General features: G+C 48.8%; 2 protein-coding genes across 15 annotated transcripts in view; one reads left to right on the top strand and one right to left on the bottom strand.

The window, feature by feature from the left end:
• The window catches only part of FAM217B (family with sequence similarity 217 member B), a 43,068-nt gene extending 25,329 nt beyond the window's left edge, over nt 1-17,739 (bottom strand). For 3 of the 6 annotated variants that reach the window (XM_056548756.1, XM_056548750.1, XM_056548761.1), the window contains exon 1: nt 17,679-17,739. The gene's annotated coding sequence lies outside the window, so the exon portion shown is untranslated. Of the gene's footprint in view, nt 1-1,884; nt 2,077-17,305; nt 17,427-17,556; nt 17,578-17,678 lie in introns of those variants that run through there. The other 3 variants (XM_056548752.1, XM_056548753.1, XM_056548751.1) reach the window with 3 other exon arrangements.
• The window catches only part of SYCP2 (synaptonemal complex protein 2), a 266,941-nt gene continuing 266,328 nt past the window's right edge, over nt 17,708-18,320 (top strand). For 6 of the 9 annotated variants that reach the window (XM_056548746.1, XM_056548744.1, XM_056548743.1 and 3 more), the window contains exon 1: nt 17,708-17,885. In XM_056548746.1, coding sequence (XP_056404721.1) covers nt 17,723-17,885 — 163 coding nt within the window. In that variant the 5' untranslated portion in view covers nt 17,708-17,722. Of the gene's footprint in view, nt 17,943-18,320 lie in introns of all 9 variants that reach the window. The other 3 variants (XM_056548745.1, XM_056548747.1, XM_056548749.1) reach the window with 3 other exon arrangements.

The raw sequence follows: 18,320 nt of genomic DNA, 5'->3' as shown, positions 1-18,320 counted from the left end.
ACGGGAGTAGGTGAGAAGAGCTCCCCGCCCAGGGGACTACTTACGGCGGCGGCGACTAGTTTATAACTTCATATCTTCACCATCCCTGGGGGGCAGGAGCGTCTCCTGGGAATGGTGAAAATAAAGATTTTACCCTATATTACGCTTTGCCAAGCGTTATATAGGGTAAAATCTGATGATTGGTTCCCTTTAAAGGGTGCATCAGGGGCAAAACTATAAGGGGTGCAGAGGTAGCAGTTGCATTGGGGCCATTGTCCTAAGAGGGCCCCAAAGCACATCTTTCCCATAACAGACCAGTATTATATTTGGCACATGGGGCCATGTTGCAGATTTTGCATCGGGCCCAGAAGCTACTAGTTACAACTCTGGGTCAGGGATCTGCGATTCTGTAGTAAACTGCATGTGCATGCCGCTCCCCCTGCTTCCTGAGCTTGGACAAGAGCGACCATAATGTCTGAGAGTAACCTGTGCATGCGTGCACAGTTTACTAATTACTCATAGGGAGTTCACTCTAGGGACAGCCATTGACACATCTGCAGCGTATTTCACATGTGTTACGCATGATCCTACCCTTATGATGTATTCACACATACAGTATCCTATGCATATTCTATCTTCAGGATTTGAAGCTGCAGATTTCAGTGTAAACTAATTGACTGAAGACACCTTTAAAGGGGTTCTCCGGTGCTTAGACATCTTATCCCCTATCCTATCCCCTCCCTTAGGCTTGAATTGAGGGGCGGAGCGTGACATCACACGGACGTGTGACGTCACACGCCGCCCGCCCTGTAGTTGCCGGTAATAAGTCCCGGATCGAACACGCTCCGGGGACTGATTACAAACGGGGTGCCCCGTGCAAGATCACGGGGATCCCCAGCGGCGGGACTCCTGCGATCAGGCATCTTATCCCCTATCCTTTGGATAGGGGATAAGATGTCTAAGCACCGGAGTACCCCTTTAAGTTTGCAGCTTAAAATCCTGTGCATCAAATATGTGCAAGATACTGTACGTGTGAATGCACTCTTAGAGCAGGGTCACGTGGGGCGCATCCGCATCCGAGGAGGGGAACTGTCAGGTGGTGCAGTCCCTGTCTGATATTCTGATGTGTGGATTTCTTCCCTACCTGACCTGATGCAGAGAACGTGGCAATATGTCATCTCTGCAAACAGAAAGTAAGCCATAGCCAGGGTCCTAGTTTAGAGACTATGCAGGCAATGCTCCACTAACTCTGTCAGCACTACCCAAGCAAGAGGAAGGAGCATCAGCAGCAGCATTGGCAGCATCTTGAGGTTTGAGCACATGATGGCGGAGTTTCTGAATCCTGTATTCTCCCCTGACATGAATCATAAAAGGAATGTAAATCACTTCCTCAACCAGTGTGATTGGTTGCTGTGGGAAAACCTCTCTATTTTTCTCTCACACAGTTTGACAAATCTGGGCCCTTGAGCCAAGACTCTGTAGACTTCTGTCTCACCAGATTAGACCATTGGCCAGAACTTGCCAAGTTTGCCATGAATGTTCTGTCTTGTCTGAAGTGTAGCTTCGGAGAGAGTGTTCAGCACAGCAGGCGGCATGGTCACCCCAAAATGAACAAGATTGTCAGCCAGCAGCGTGGAAAAACTGACTTTTACTAAAATGAATCAGGCATGGATACTTTCAGCCACGCCTACACATAAACAAACCATCATCCCCAGAAAAGGGATCATTTTTTTCGCTTTTCATACTGTACAAGAGCTATTTTTTCTTCAGTGTTCACTATTTTAGAATGCCAATTCTGTTACTACTCCCAAAAAAGGGTAGTAAAAGAGAAAAATAGAGGACAGCGCCTCTCGTAATTCTGTGAGGAATTTCCCCAGTATTTCCCTAGAATAGTAGTGTGCTCACCTGAGGTGAACCTTGGGTTCATGCATATCACCCCTCCATAGTGGGGTACAGAAGTATGATCTAGGGCTGCAGCCTGCAAATTCTGGACCGGTCTCCTCAAGAGGGGTCGGTAATACATGAAGCAAATAGTAGCAGGAAAAATCTTTGCAGCAACACTGCCCTTCTACGATCAAGCTAAACCTCACTGATTGGCTGAGAAGAATTATTTCATATTCAGACACATGGCGCAAACTTATTGCTATTTGGAATGAATGAAAATACAGTGATTGGCCGAGGTTCCCTTCAAACCCACCCCCGGGAATTTGCCATTGGTCACCTCTAGACCATATGACTAAATAAACAGTAAACATCTCTCTCCACTACAGAAGATGACGTCAGGCTCGAACTGTCTCTTGATTGGTCGCTCCTTTTCATGAATTAACCAGCTGGCAGTTTGAGGTAAACAACATACAGTGGGGAAAATAAGTATTTAGTCAGCCACCAATTGTGCAAGTTTTCCCACTTAAAAAGATGACAGAGGCCTGTAATTTTCATCATAGGTATACCTCAACTATGAGAGACATAATGAGAAAAAAAAAAAACATAAAATCACATTGTCTGATTTTTAACCTCTTGGGGTTCTGTATGTCCTGAGTCTCGCGATATAATGCGCAGTCATGTGGTGACCCTGCGTCATATCGGGTCCATCCCGGGGTCTAATAGTCGCTGGGGCTAATAGCACACATCACTGATCGCGGTGACACGCGCTATTAACCCTTTAGATGCAGCGTTCAAAGTGGATCGCTGTGTCTAAACTGTAAAAAAATGTATTCCCGGCAGCTCGGTCAGGCTGATCGGGACCATCCCAGTGAAACCGCGATGTCCTGATCAGCTAGGACGCGAGCGGAGGGTCTGTTACCTGCCTTTGGCGCGTCTGATCGGCGATTGATTGCTCCAAGCCTAAGATACAGGCTTGAGCAATCGACCGCCGATAACACTGATCAATGCAATGCTATGGCTTTGCATTGAACAATGCTGGCAATCAATGTACAGCATTTTATAGCCCCCTATAGGGGCTATAACATTGCAAAAAAAGTGTAAAAAAAAGAGTTAATATATGTGATTTAACCCCTTCCCGAATAAAAGTTCAAATCACTCCCCTTTTCCCAAAAAACATGTAAATAAAAATAAATATAAACATATGTGGTATTGCCGCGTGCGTAAATGTCCAAACTATAAAAATATATAATTAATTAAACCGCACGGTCAATGGCGTACACGCAAAAGACATTCAACTTTTTATGCCATAAAATAAATGAATAAAAAGCGACCAAAACTTCTGATCAAAATAATGGAACCAATAAAAACTTCAGATCACGGTGCAAAAAATGAGCCCTCATACCGCCCCATTGGCAGAAAAATAAAAAAGTTATAGGGGTCAGAAGATGACAATTTTAAACGTATAAAACGTATAATACAAAATCAAACCTATATAAGTAGGGTATCATTTTAATCTTATGGACCTACAGAATAAAGTTAAGGTGTCTAGGGGGACACGTGTGAGCTCTGAGCTCCAGCTCCTACAGCGACCAATATAGCATCCAGCAAGCTAATTTTAACACCCTCGGGTGTCGGAACGTTCCCTCACATGCCTACCACGCGAAAGAAGTCTGCACAGCAGGCTAAACTATCGAAATTTTACTTCACCAAGCACCAGGAGGATCCCCAGGATGGCCGCCGGAGGGGCTGCGGTGTGTCTCCTGGCCGCGTGTCCTCTCCTGGTTCACCATTCGTCTGCTCAGACCCTCCACAGATCTAACTCTGTCCCCGCTCTGCCGGTGGAAACAGCAGACGACTCCCTACTTTCTGGCTGCCATGACCAGTGCCGCTCTCCAGCTGCAAAGAAGGTGGACTCGGCGGTAAGTGGAGACATGCTCCCTTTCACCACCTCACCACGCTCATCAGCCTCGTCCCCTTCCCGGAGCTCGCTCAAGGAGAGGCAGCGCCTGGAGGAGGACATTAACTCCCCATCTTCCCCTGTTTCCTTCGCTCAGGCTGCTACAGAGAGCTTGGGGGACCAACCTTGCTAACACTGTAAGTGTCTGATGTCCCTCTGACTGATACAGCTATGAAGGACATGCTCCTGCTTCAGAATCGCTCCATGTTCGCAGCCATGCAGGCTTTAATTAACCCCCTCCATAAGGAAATCTCAGAGCTTAGAGGAAGAATTGATCATATGAAGGGGAAATTTGGAGACTTTGAGGATTCCCACAACTCTTTAATAGATGTGCACAATCTGATGGAAGATGAGGTCACATTTTTAAAAGCTAAGATGGCCGACTTTGAAGATAGGAGCAGGAGGAATAATATCAAACTCAGGGGGTGCCCGAGACTGTATCACCGCAGGATATCCCTGCTTATGTTCAATCACTGATCAAAACCGCTCTACCAGATTGCTCTGAAAGAGATTTGGAGGTGGACCGGGCTCACAGGGTCCCACGTCATAAGTATCGTGCGGACTGTGTACCCCGAGACATATTAGCCTGAGTACACTTCTTCAGAGTGAAGGAAGCGCTTATGTCCTTCTAAACCGTGGCCCTCTAAATCTTGCAAAACTACATCTCCCAGCATGCAGGAACAGCAAATGGCTTTCTCGCCATGCTGAGAGTTGTAGTTGCGTTCCTCCAGCTGTTGCATAACTACATCTCCCAGCATGCCCTTCGGCGATCAGTAAATTCTGGGAGTTGCAGTTTTGCAACAGCTGGAGGCACACTGGTTGGAAAATACTGAAGGTTTCCAACCAGTGTGCCTCCAGCTGTTGCAAAAGTACAACTCCCAGCATGCACAGTCTGTCAGTACATGTTGGGAGTTGTAGTTTTGCAACAGCTGGATGTTTGCCCCCCATGTGAATGTACAGGGTGCAGTGAGTTTCCTGTTTCAAGTTTGAGCTGTGGCAAATTTTCTGCCGCAGCGCAAACTCCTAGCGGGAAACTCACCGTAGACCCCCCGTGTGAATGTACCCTAAAAACACTACACTACACTAACACATAATAAAGGGTAAAACACTACATATACACCACCTTACACTGCCCCCCCCCCCCCCAATAACAATTAAAAACGGCAGTGTTTGCAAAACAGAGCCTCCAGCTGTTGCAAAACAACAACTCCCAGCATTTCCGCAGAGGCACTGACTGTCTAGGCATGCTGGGAGTTTAACAACAGCTGGAGGCACCCTGTTTGGGAATCACTGGCGTAGAATACCCCTATGTCCACCCCTATGCAATCCCTAACTTAGTCCTCAAATGTGCATACAGCTCTCTCACTTCGGAGCCCTGTCGTGTTTCAAGGAAACAGTTTAGGGCCACAAATGGGGTATCTCCGTACTCGGGAGAAATTGCGTAAAAAATTTGGGGGGCATTTTCTCCTTTTACCCCTATGAAAAGGAAAAGTTGGGCAGCAGGAGAAGGTAGGCCAGAAAGTGCAGTGTGGAGGAGGCTGCAGCGAAGTGATCTTCACTGTGGCCTTCTAAAATCTGCAAAACTACAACTCCCAGCATGCCCACACAGCCAATGGCTGTCTAGGCATGCTGGGAGTTATAGTTTTGCAACATCTGGAGGGTCACAGTTTGGAGACCACTCTGTAGTGGTCTCTAAACTGTGGTCCTCCAGATGTTGCAAAACTACAACTTTCAGCATGCACTGACTGTCTGGGCATGCTGGGAGTTGTACTTTTGCAACATCTGAAGTGGTACAGTTTGGAGAGCACTATACGGTGGTCTCCAAACTGTAGCCCTCCAGATGTTGCAAAAGTACAATTCCCAGCATGGCCAGACAGTCAGGGATGCTGGGCATGTAGTTCTGCAATATCTGGCCCTTCAGATGTTGTAGAACTACAACTCCCAGCATGCCTGGACAGTCTGGGAATGCTAGGAGTTGTAGCTATGCAACAACTGGGGAAGAACAGTTTGGAGACCACTAAGTAGTGGTCTCCAAACTGTAGCCCTCCAGATGTTGCAAAACTACAACTCCAAGCATGCCCAGACTGTCCAGGCATGCTGGGAGTTGTAGTTCTGCAACATATGAAGGGCCAGATATTGCAGAACTACATGCCCAGCATCCCTGACTGTCTGGCCATGCTGGGAATTGTAGTTTTGCAACAACTGGAGGGCTACAGTTTAGAGACCACCTTATAGTGGTCTCCAAACTGTGCCTCTTCAGATGTTGCAAAACTACAACTCCCAGCATGCCCAGACAGTCAGTGCATGCTGAAAGTTGTAGTTTTGCAACATCTGGAGGACCACAGTTTAGAGACCATTATACAGTGGTCACCAAACTGTGACCCTCCAGATGTTGCAAAACTACAACTCCCAGCATGCCCATCCAGCCTTTGGCTGTGTGGGCATTCTGGGAGTTGTAGTTTTGCAGCTTTTAGAAGGCCACAGTGAAGATCACTTACCGCGATCTTCACTGCAGCCTTCTCCGCCGCACTTTCCGACCGCCGCTCCGATGATGACGCCGCTCCTCCAGGATGATGCAATGCCGCCTCCACCGGTCCGGGTAAGTTGGGCCATGTTCCCCCCCTCGCCGCCCGTGTTCCCCCGCTCTGTAACGAGCAACACTGCCACCTCGCTCCTATCCTTTAGGATGGTCGGAGCTGTCTCTGACAGCTCCGATCATTCTTATTTTCCGGGCGATCGGGTCATCAGTGACCCAAATGGCCCCGATCGCGGGCAAATCGCTGGTCTGAATTGACCAGCGATTTGCTGCGATCGCCGACATCTCAGGACCCCCCTAGGCATTGCCACGGGATTCCTGCTGATAGATATCAGCAGTCATCCCGGTCCGATCACCGCCCGGCGAGCGGTAGTGATCGGAAATGGATACGCCCTCCGTCCTTAAGTGACGGGACGCAAGGGAGTTAACTCAAGTTAACAGCTCCAACCATCCTAAAGGATAGGTGCGAGGTGGCAGTATTGCCACCTCCTCCTATCCCCTGCCATTGGTCGGTCAGGCTGACGACCAATGGCAGGAGGGGGGCGGGGGGTTAGAATTCATCTACCCCACTCTGCCCACTGATCGAAGTCGGGGCAGAGCGGGGGGAACACGGGCGGCGAAGTGGGCACCCCGGAGCAGCGGCGGCAGCAGGAGAAGGTAGGTCAGAAAGTGCAGTGTGGAGGAGACTGCAGCAACGTGATCTTCATTGTGGCCTTCTAAAATCTGGAAAAAAAAACTTCCAGCATGCCCACACAGCCAAAGGATGTCTGGGCATGCTGGGATTTGTAGTTTTGCAACATCTGGAGGGTCACAGTTTGGAGACCACTCTGTGGTGGTCTCTAAACTGTGGTCCTCCAGATGTTGCAAAACTACAACTTTCAGGATGCACTGACTGTCTGGGCATGCTGGGAGTTGTACTTTTGCAACATCTGAAGTGGCACAGTTTGGAGACCACTATACGGTGGTCTCCAAACTATAGCCCTCCAGATGTTGCAAAAGTACAATTCCCAGCATGGCCAGACAGTCAGGGATGCTGGGCCTGTAGTTCTGCAATATCTGGCCCTTCAGATGTTGCAGAACTACAACTCCCAGCATGCCTGGACAGTCTGCTTAGCGGTCTCCAAACTGTTCTTCCCCAGTTGTTGCATAATTACAACTCCTAGCATGGCCAGACTGTCCAGGTATGCTGGGAGTTGTAGTTCTGCAACATCTGATATTGCAGAACTACATGCCCAGCATCCCTGACTGTCTGGGCATGCTGGGAATTGTAGTTTTGCAACACCTGTAGGCACACTGGTTGGGAAACACTGAGCTAGAGTCTGTTTCCTAACTCAGTGATTCTGAGCCGTGTGCCTCCAGCTGTTGCAAAACTAAAACTCCCAGAATGCACTGACAGACCGTACATGCTGGGAGTTGTAGTTTTGCAACAGCTGGAGGCACATGGCTCAGAATCACTGAGCTAGAGTCTGTTTTCTAACTCAGTGGTTCCCTACCAGTATGCCTACAGCTGTTGTAAAACTACAACTCCGAGCATGTACGGTCTGTCAGTGCATTCTGGGAGTTGTCATTTTGACACAGCTGAAGGTTTGGGGTGCCCCCCTATGTGAATGTACAGGGTACATTCACACAGGCGGGTTTAAAATGGGTTTCCTTCTACAAGTTTGAGCTGCGGCAAATTTTTCGCCGCAGCTCAAACTCCCAGCGGAAAACTTACTGTGAACCCCCACCTGTGTGAATGTACCCTAAAAACACTACACTACACTAACAAATAATAAAAAGTTAAACACTACATATACACCCCTTTACTCGCCCCCTCCCCCCCCCCCCAAATAAAAATGGAAAACGTCTCATACGGCAGTGTTTCCTACACGGAGCCTCCAGCTGTTGCAAAACCACAACTCCCAATATTGCCAGACATCCATACACTGTCCTGGCAGGCTGGGAGTCTTGCAACAGCTGGAGGCACCCTGTTTGGGAAACACTGCAGTAGGGTTTTGGTAGAGACAAGCCCCATCCTTGTAACCGGGTCTGCCCCTATTGCAAATTCCTTATTTAGGACTCAAATGCTAATGGCGCTCTCTCACTTCAGAGCCCTGTCGTATTTCAAGGCAACAGTTTAGGGCCACATATGGGGTATTTCCGTACTCAGGAGAAATAGTGTTACACATTTTGGGGGGATATTTCTCCTTTTACCCCTTATGAAAAGGTAAAGTAACATTTTTACACTAACATGCTGGTGTTGCCCCATACTTTTCATTTTCACAAGAGGTAAAAGGAGAAGAAGACCCCAAAATTTCTAACGAAATTTCTTCTTAGTATGGAAATACCCCATATGTGGACATAAAATGCTCTGCGGGCGCACAACAAGGCTCAGGAGTGAGAGAGCGCCATGCACATTTGAGGCCTAAATTGGTGATTTGCACAGGGGTGGCTGATCGTTACAGCGGTTCTGACATGAAAGCAAAAAAAATTTTAAAAAACACCCGCATGTGACCCCTCACGGAATGTAACAAGGGGTGCAGTGAGCATTTGCGCCCCACAGATTTTTTGAACAGTCATCTGTAAAAATGAAAAATGTAATTTTTCATTTGCACAGCCCACTGTTCCAAAGATCTGTCAAATGTCAGTGGGGTATAAACGCTCACTGCACCCCTTATTAACCCCTTAAGGACGCAGCCCTTTTTCGCAATTCTGACCACCGTCGCTTTACGAATTAATAATGCGAAAAGGCTTTTACCGAATATTCTGATTCTGAGACTGTTTTTTCGTGACATATTCTACTTTATTTTGGTGGTAACTTTTCGGCGTTACTTGCATCCTTTTTTGGTGAAAAATCCCCAAATTTCATGAAAATTTAGCATTTTTCTAACTTTGAAGCTCTCTGCTTTTAAGGAAAATGGATATTCACAATAAATGTTATTTTTATTCATAAATACAATATGTCCACTTTATGTTGGCATCATAAAATGGACATATTTTTGCTTTTTGAAAAAATTAGAGGGCTTCAAAGTAGAGCAACAATTTTCAAAAAATTCATGAAAATTGCTAAATCTGAAGGGACCAATGTTACGGAACTACAACTCCCAGCATGCCTGGGCAGTCTAGGCATGCTGAGAGTTGTAGTTTGGCAACATCTGGAGGGCTACTGTTTGGGCCTTCCTAGTGGTTGCCATAGTAAAGATCACTTTACTTTCACTTTCAATTCACCCCCCCCCCCCCACTGTAGTTTCCCTACCTGACCCAGGATCCACCAGTCTCCAGCGATGATTGGGATCTCCAGGCATCTTCTCCTGCAGGTACCAGCCTCCATCTTCTTCCCACGATCCCCTCGACATCCAGGGGAGGGCAGAACGGGGGGTTGCCATGGCAACCCACTGTCCTGCTCTGCCATTGGTCAGAATCAGTTCTGACCAATGGCAGGGGATAGGAGGAGATCGCAGCTCTGCGACCTCACTCCTAGCCCTCAAGATGATCTGGGCTGTCCCCAGTTCAGACACCCTCCGGATGGAGGTGATAGCAACAAGAAACGCCACTTTCCAAGAAAGGAGGCGGAGAGACACCTCTCTAAGGGGCTCAAAGGGTTCACCCTGGAGGGCACTCAGAACCAAGTTCAAGTTCCAAGGGCGAGAAGGTGACCGATAAGGAGGAACAGCGTGCGCCACTCCTTGCATGAAGGTCCGGACATGAGAAATAGAAACCAGGGGCCGAAACCTGACCTTTAAGGGAACTGAGAGACAACCCCAGTTCCAACCCCGACTGCAAAAAAAGGAGAGAAGACGGGGAACCGAGAAGGTCACCGGGGAGAAGTCCTGAGCTTCACACCAACGAAAATAAAACCGCCAAGTACGGTAGTAAATTTGTGCGGAGGAGGGCTTACGAGCCTAGAGCATGGTGTGAATGACTTGGGAAGAGAACCCGCGGGCCCTCAAAACCGCGGTGTCAACCGCCACGCCAACAGATGCAGCGACTGTAAATTGGGGTGGCAAGAGGACCCGAGAGAGTAGGACCGGGCGGAGCGGAAGGCACAGAGGAGCGTCGTCCAGGAGCCTGACTACGTCGGTGTACCACAACCTTCGGGGCCAATCTGGAGCTACCAGAAAGCGAGGACGTCCTCTGCCTTGAGCTTCCTCAGGGTCCCGGAACTTGGACACAAATGGAAGGATCTTCCGATTGTGCCGGAACGCGAAGAGGTCCACCTCCGGAATGCCCCAGAGGTCGCAGAGCTGCGTGAAGACCTCCGGATGAAGAGACCACTTGCCGGGGTCGGGGGAGGACCGACTGAGGAACTCCGCTTCCCAGTTGAACACTCTCGGAATGTGAAACGCTGAAATGACCGGAACCTTACTCTCCGCCCAGGTGAGAATCTTGGTCACCTCTGCCATGGCTGCCGACCTGCGAGCACCGCCCTGTCGATTATGTACGCCACGGACGTGGCGTTGTCCGACTAAACGCGGAGAGGACGAGACTGAAGACGGGACTCCCAATGAAGAAGACAAAGAAGAATCGCCCGTAATTCCAATATGTTTATCGGAAAAAGGGTCTCCAGGGGAGACCAGAGTCCCTAGACCGTCCAATCCCTGAACACGCCACCCCAGCCCGACAGGCTGGCAACCATTCTAACAACCTGCCAGAGAAGGGGAAGAAAAGATCGCCCTTGGAGAAGAAGGGGGGAGCGGAGCCACCAGAGCAGAGACTGACGGACCCTGCGAGGGAGAACAATCTGATGATTGAGGGACAGAGGAGACCTGTTCCATCGAGAGAGAATCGCCAGTTGAAGGGGGCCGTAATGAAACTGGGCAAAGGGTACGGCCTCCATAGTTCCCACCACCCGACCCAGGACATCCATACTGTGCAGATGGAGACTGATACCTGGGTTCCGAAGGGAGCGGACCCCCGACCAGAGCACCAGACGTTTGTCCGGCGGAAGACAAATGCGGCAGAGGCTGTCGAATCGAAATCCCAGGAAGGTTAGAGACTGGGTAGGACAGAAGACTGACTTGTCCCGGTTGACCATCCACCCGAAGCGAGTCTGAGAGTGGAGAGTGACGTCCAGATTCTCCAGAGACTGGGCTCTGGTCGGAGCCTTGATGAGACGGTCGTCCAGATAAGATATCACCGAGATTCCCTTCGACCAAACAGGCCCAACACTGGCGCAAGGATCTTTGTAAGGACCCGAGGAGCCGTGGCCAAACCAAAGGGGAGAGCTACGAATTGAAAGTGCCCCTGCGGAACCGCAAGCGGAGGTACCGATGATGGCCCGGAAATATTGGCACATGGAGGTAGGCATCCTTGATGTCTGCCGATGAAGGGAACTCCCCTTGTTCCAGGAACGCCACCACCGAACGGAGAGATTCCATTCTGAAGTGGTGGATGAGAAGGCGACGGTTGGATTGGTCGAACAGAACCGTCCATCTTGGGGACCACAAAAAAATTTGAATAGAAACCCGAAAACGTTCCCCTGGAGGAACAGGGACGATAACCCTCTGGAGAAGAAGAGACTGGAGAGCCGCTTGAAATTGCTTCGCCAGAGAAGGAGACCGGGGGGCCCGGGATTGAAAAAAGTGATCCCTCGGAAGGGAGGCGAATTCGATCCAGTAACCGTTGGACACCATATCCCTGACCCCAGAGTCCTGAATGTGTGAAGTCCAGATGTCTCGGAAAACAAGAGACGACCTCCCACCCGAAAGAAACCGTGGGTGAGGGCCTCACTTCATGCAGAAGTGGGCTTGCGGTTGCCCAATTTGGGCGCAAAGGGGCCGGACCGGTTGGAGTCCGACTTCCAAGCCGGGCGTGCCTTCTTGTCCCGCGAGGGCGCCTGCCCGGACCCTTAGCTGGAACCAGAGGTCCGAAATAACCGAAAGGCAAAAGGACTTCCATTGGGAAGAAGGGCGAGCCTTATTTTGAGCTAAGAAGGAACTCTTACCTCCCGTTGCCTCGGAGATAATCTCATCGAGGTGTTCGGCAAAAAGACGGCCACCCGTAAAGGGAAGCTCAGTGAGAGACCTTTTGGAAGCGGCATCCGCATTCCAAGCTTTAAGCCACATTAAGCGGCAGAGAGCCGCTAGGTGACCCACCGCAAAGGCAGAACAACGGGCTGACTGCGTGGAAGCTGCGCACAGAAAGTCCCCAGCTTTAGAGCATTGGATAGCCAGAGCAGATAGATCCTCGGGGGGGGGGGGGGGGGGGGATCCCGCTAAGATATCCTGATGGAGCTTTTGGCACCACTCTGACAGGGCCTTGGACACCCATGTCGAGACGAAGATGGGAAGAAGAGAAGAGCCAACTGCTTCAGAAGCAAACTTCGCTAAGGATTCTACCTTCTTGTCCGTGGGATCCTTGAAGGCAGCGGCAACTGCCAGAGGCAGCGTAGTCGCCCTAGAGATCCGGGAGATTGGTGGATCCACTGAGGGAGGGGAAACCACCTTAGAGACAAAGTCCTTGACAAATGGATAACGTTCTTGGATTGTCTTGATTCCGGGGAACCTCTTGTCTGGATGTTTCCATGCAGATTCCAGAATGTCGTCAAAGTCAGCGTGAGAGCTGAACCTTTGAGGTGCTGGCTTAGCATGACGAAAGGATACTTCAGGATACACATCCGAAGATCCTGGGTCCTCTAGGTGAAAGGTTTCTCTTATGGCTGTCACCAATGAGTTCACCGTTGCAATTGAGTCCGAGCGGTCCTCTGAGTCAGATGCCAGCTCGGAAGCCTCGTCCACCAGTTCTCCAGGGGAAGTGAATGAGTAGAGGCAGTCCTGGAGGGGGGGGGGGGGCGACCCTGACCGGGTACGCAGCTCTGGCGTGGCAGAGCGGCGATTCCGAGAACGTGCTCTGGAAGAGCGACGTTCGTGCCCAGAAGACACGCCTACGTGCCCACGAGGGGAACGCCTACGTCTATCTGAAGACTCAATGGAAGAGTCAGACGAGGCACCCCTAGTACGCTTGTGAGAGCGTGAAGCATGAGGAGACGAGGAGCGGGCCCTCTCAGAGGTCCGGCGCAGGGAAGACCCCTTCAGGGCGGACACCACTTCCCGGGAGGCCTCAGCCACCAAACGGGAGACTTGGGTCAAGTCAGCCAAATACTGGGTCAGGGAGAAACCCAGGGTGGTGGAGCGGCTGAACCCACCGGGACCGAAAGGGCATCAGGGGGTACCAGGGGGTCTGGGGGAGCGGGCTCAGCAGAGCCAGACATCTTGGTATTACAGTGCTTACAAAAATAATAAGTCACTGAAGTTCCAGGTTTCTGACTAGAGGGAGGAACAGCTCTAGGGGGCGGACATAATGGTGAAAAAAGAGATAGAGAGAGACTAGCCTTCTCACCCTGGTCTGTGTCCTCTGTCAGCTGCAGTGAGGAGAACCCACTCTGTGCAGCTAAGGAGACTAAAAAAGACCAGCCAATAGAAAGGGAGGGGCGTGCCCGAAGTAAGGCACCAAGTAACAGGCCCCAACATTGTGAAAATCGCGCCCACGGCACTGATTGGAGGCTGCTTCGCGCCCCTGGAAGCTCCCAGCCCAGGGGGCGGAGCTAATCCCGGGCGAGAAGGACTGTCATGGTGCCCGCTCCTTGTCCCGAGCGCCATGTCCAGTCCGCATAGCGCTCGGGGGAATAGAGCGGGCGGCCTAAACGCCGTCCGACACGGCCGGCAAAAGTGAAAGTAAGCCGGCGCAGAAGCGCCCGGCTCGAAGTGGCGCCGCGGCTGTAAGCCACAGATAAGGCGCTGAAGTAAAGCTAAAGTAAGTCGGCGCGGGAAGTGCCCGGCCCGAACAGCGCCGCAGCAGACAGCCGCATATAAGGCGCTAAAGTAGTTGCACCAAGCACACAAAAGTAGTTGCACCAAGCACACACACACACATAATAAAATAAAGTGCCCCTAGAAGTAAAGTGCCCTATAATATATGCCCCCTTAGGTGCCACTGCTCCCCCAATAAAAAGATGCAGCCCCTGTAAAATGCAGGCCCATAAAACTGAAGATGCGCCAAAAACAGGGGGTCTCCAGAGGTTGCGAGTCCGTACCTATGGAGGAAAAAAAGGGGGGAAAGTACTTACCTCAGTCAGAAGAACTTACCTAATGGAGTCTTCAGTGAAGTCTTCAGCCAGCTTATGGTCCCTGCATCACGCCTAGCTGCTATGCGCGAGCGAGGCGAGCAGAGACATAGGGGGACCCGGACCCATGAGGTACCACCCAGGCGCTGACCATTGGCGAGGGGGGGTTAACAGCGCATAAACGCAATGTCTGTGTCCCCGTACTCGCAATGGGGAAACAGTGAACTGCAGTTCCTGAGTCCCCACCTGAAAACGGAAAAGAAAGGGAGTAAAAAACTAACACGTCCCTATACTGGGAAAATAAAAAACAGAAGACCTGGACTGGAGAATCCAGCCCATGTCCACCTCCCTCAGACACTAAGCTTAAACTGACTAGCTCAGAGCCTGAAGGCGGGTATATCCTGCTGGGAGGAGCTGACTTTTTTTATTACCATAGTGTCACACCTCCTAGAGACAGCAAGATACACCCACGGTCTGTGTCCCCCACGGTCTGTGTCCCCCACGGTCTGTGTCCCCCAATGGAGCCGATAGAGAAGTTTTTTTATTTTATTTACACATCCGACTTTAACGAAACGTGTCTTGAGTGGTGTAGTTTCCAAAATAGTATGCCATTTGTTCTTTGTTTTTTTGCGGTTCTGGCAGCATAGGGGCTTCCTAAATGTGACATGCCCCTCAAAAACCATTTCAGAAAAACTCACTCTCCAAAATTCTATTGTCGCTCCTTCCCTTCTGAGCCCTCTACTGCGCCCGAGCACTTCACATACACATATGAGGTATTTCCTTACTCAAGAGAAATTGGGTTACAAATTTTGGGGGGCTTTTTCTCCTATCACCCCTTGTAAAAATAAAAAAAACTGGGTCTACAAGAACATGCGAGTGTAAAAAATGAAGATTTTGAATTTTCTCCTTCACTTTGCTGCTATTCCTGTGAAACACCTAAAGGGTTAACAAACTTTCTGAATGACATTTTGAATACTTTGAGGGGTGCAGTTTTTATAATGGGGTCATTTATGTGGTATTTCTAATATGAAGGCCAGTAAAATTCACTTCAAAACTAAACTGGTCCCTGAAAAATTCAGATTTTGAAAATTTTTAGAAAAATTTGAAAATTGATGCTGAACTTTGAAGCCCTCTGATGTCTTCCAAAAGTAAAAACATGTCAACTTTATGATGCAAACATAAAGTAGACATATTTAATATGTGAATCAATATATAATTTCTTTGGAATGTCTATTTTCCTTACAAGCAGAAAGCTTCAAAGTTAGAAAAATGCTAAATTTTCTATTATTTCATCAAATTTTTGAATTGGAAGAAATGATGCAAGTATCGACAAAAATTTACCACTAACATAAAGTAGAATATGTCACAAAAAATAATCTCAGAATCAGAATGAAAAGTAAAAGCATCCCAGAGTTATTAATGTTTAAAGTGACAGTGGTCAGATGTGCAAAAAATGCTCCCTTCCTTAGGGTTATAATGGGCTTCGTCCCCAAGGGGTTAAAGGAGTACTCTGGTGCAGAGTATTCCTGCTTCGTCCTGCCCGGGCTGCAAAATAAATGAAAATAAACCATCTCTCACCCTCCTGGGTTCCCGCGGAGCGCCACTACAGCTGATCGGTCCTCCGGTCCATCTCCTTCATACTTCCGGGTGTAACGAAGCGTCACATGGTGCTCAGCTTACCGCCGGCCGAGGCAGAAGATCGCGGCGGCCGGCGATAGGCTGAGCCCCACGTGATGCTTCGTTACACCCGGAAGTATGAATAAGATGGACCGGAGGACCGATCAGCTGTAGCAGCGCTCCGCGGGAACCCAGGAAGGTGAGAGATGGTTTATTTTCATTTATTTTGCAGCCCGGGCAGGACGGAGCAGGAATACTCTGCACTTGAGTACTCCTTTAAGGTGAATATGGGCTGGGTCCTTAAGGGGTTGAAAATCCTGTGGAGAGCCCTGAATGGCTACTCAGTGCCAGCCATTCAGTGCTCCCAGCAGGGTATTTGAATTTGAAGTTTCACAGTAAAAAATATACATAGCTGAGGATAGCTGTGGAGCGGTGCGGTTGGCATGCCGCCCGCTCCCCTGGTTAATAACTTTTGATAAGTGTAGTTCAAGATGATCCAGCTCGCTCCACCAATGTACCCCCGGCACGGATCCGCACCTAGCCCGATGCAAACAGATCCAAACAAAGAGAAGTGATTCAGCGTGGGTAAGTAGAAATCCAGACTTTATTAGAAGTCACGGTAAAAGCAGTACAAGCAACTAGCAGATCAGACGCTCACTGACGAAGGGCGCATGCGCCTGAAACGCGTCTGATCTGCTGGTTGCTTGTACTGCTTTTACCGTGAGTTCTAATAAAGTCTGGATTTCTACTTACCCACGCTGGATCACTTCTCTTTGTTAATAACTTTTGATGCATTGGGTCTCAGAAGTGAAACCCAATGCGATCAATCCCTCACCCCCTGTATTACTATTCCCAACGTGGAACAGATTCTGTTCCATGATGGGAGTAGTAGTATTACCGCAGAAGTGCAAGAGTCCCGGGTGGCTGCGGATAAGATGCGGAATCCGTGTGAACAATTCCGCACAAATTCTGCATCTGTTTAATGCACAAATTCTGCATCTGCAGAATTCTGCATAATCCCATTGTATTCAATTGGACTCTGCTACAGTGGACTTTCTGTGCAGAATTCCAAGTGGAATTCTGCATGAAAATTCTGAGGTGTGAACATAGCCTTATGGCTCAGAAGACAAGAAGAAAACAAAAACGCTAAAATTTCCTGTGTCCTCAAAGCCAAAATGAAAAAAATAAATAAATTATAATAATAATAAAAAATATATATATATATATATATATATTACATGTGAATAAGCACTACCCCCTCCCCCCCCAAACAAAAATGTAAATGACCCACCTTTTTTACTTTACAGAAAAATAAAATCACGTTTGGTATCCCCGTGTGTGGAAATGCCTGAACTACATAAATACCATGTTAATGATCCCAAGTGGTGTTACGGTAAAATGGGGATGACACAGATGCACAGTCCTAACTCTATGGATTTTATCAGCATCTGCTGTTTGTGGCTCTGACAGAGTTGCAGAAATACAACTGCCATCAAGCTCTGACTGATCTCCCCAGTACACATAAAAGATTGCACCACGCACACTAAGGACATGTGAAACCTCCGCCCTGTACAATGAATTTGGGGGTATCACGTTATAAGGCGATGATAGGCCCATACCACCACCACCACCACTACTAATACTACTACTAAACGCATCTGTACCTCAGCCCGCTCAGCTCCCGCCCTCAGCGGTAAGAAAAAACACGATGCCTGATTGGCTGGAGACCGCAGAGTCCACGCGCAGAAGGCCACGCCCCGATGCGGTCTCGTTTATCATTGCGCAATGGCGGGAAAGTCCTGCCGTCCTCTCCTTAGGTAACGCAGATCTGGAGAAGAGGGATAATAGCGTCATCGGTGCAAATAACCGCGGTATACCGAGAGATCGGAACGGAACTGAACAGGCGGGAATGCATACTTATTGATAGGGTCTGTCTGACAGGAAAACGTATATATCTGTGACAGGAAAACGTGTGTGTGTGTGTGTATATATATATATATATATATATATATACATACTCTTATTGTAAGACGTCAGGTTTAGAAAGATCAGAAAAAGTTTTGCGCAGTAATTTTAGTTATATATAATTGGATGAATACCATTGGGGTCACCTCCTATAGGTTCATTACCCAGCCCTCTCCGAAACCATAAACTTGTAGAACTGGCCCCTTAAGCAACAAAAATATGTCAGAATGAGTCTGTATTTGCGTATGATGTGAATATGTGTGTATTTGTGTGTGTGTGTGTGTGTATTTGTGTGTGTGTATATATATATATATATATATATATATATATATATATATATA

Source organism: Hyla sarda, chromosome 12 (genome assembly GCF_029499605.1).
Source record: "Hyla sarda isolate aHylSar1 chromosome 12, aHylSar1.hap1, whole genome shotgun sequence".
Classification (NCBI taxonomy): Eukaryota; Metazoa; Chordata; class Amphibia; order Anura; family Hylidae; genus Hyla; species Hyla sarda.
This window is presented reverse-complemented; position numbering and strand designations above follow the sequence as displayed.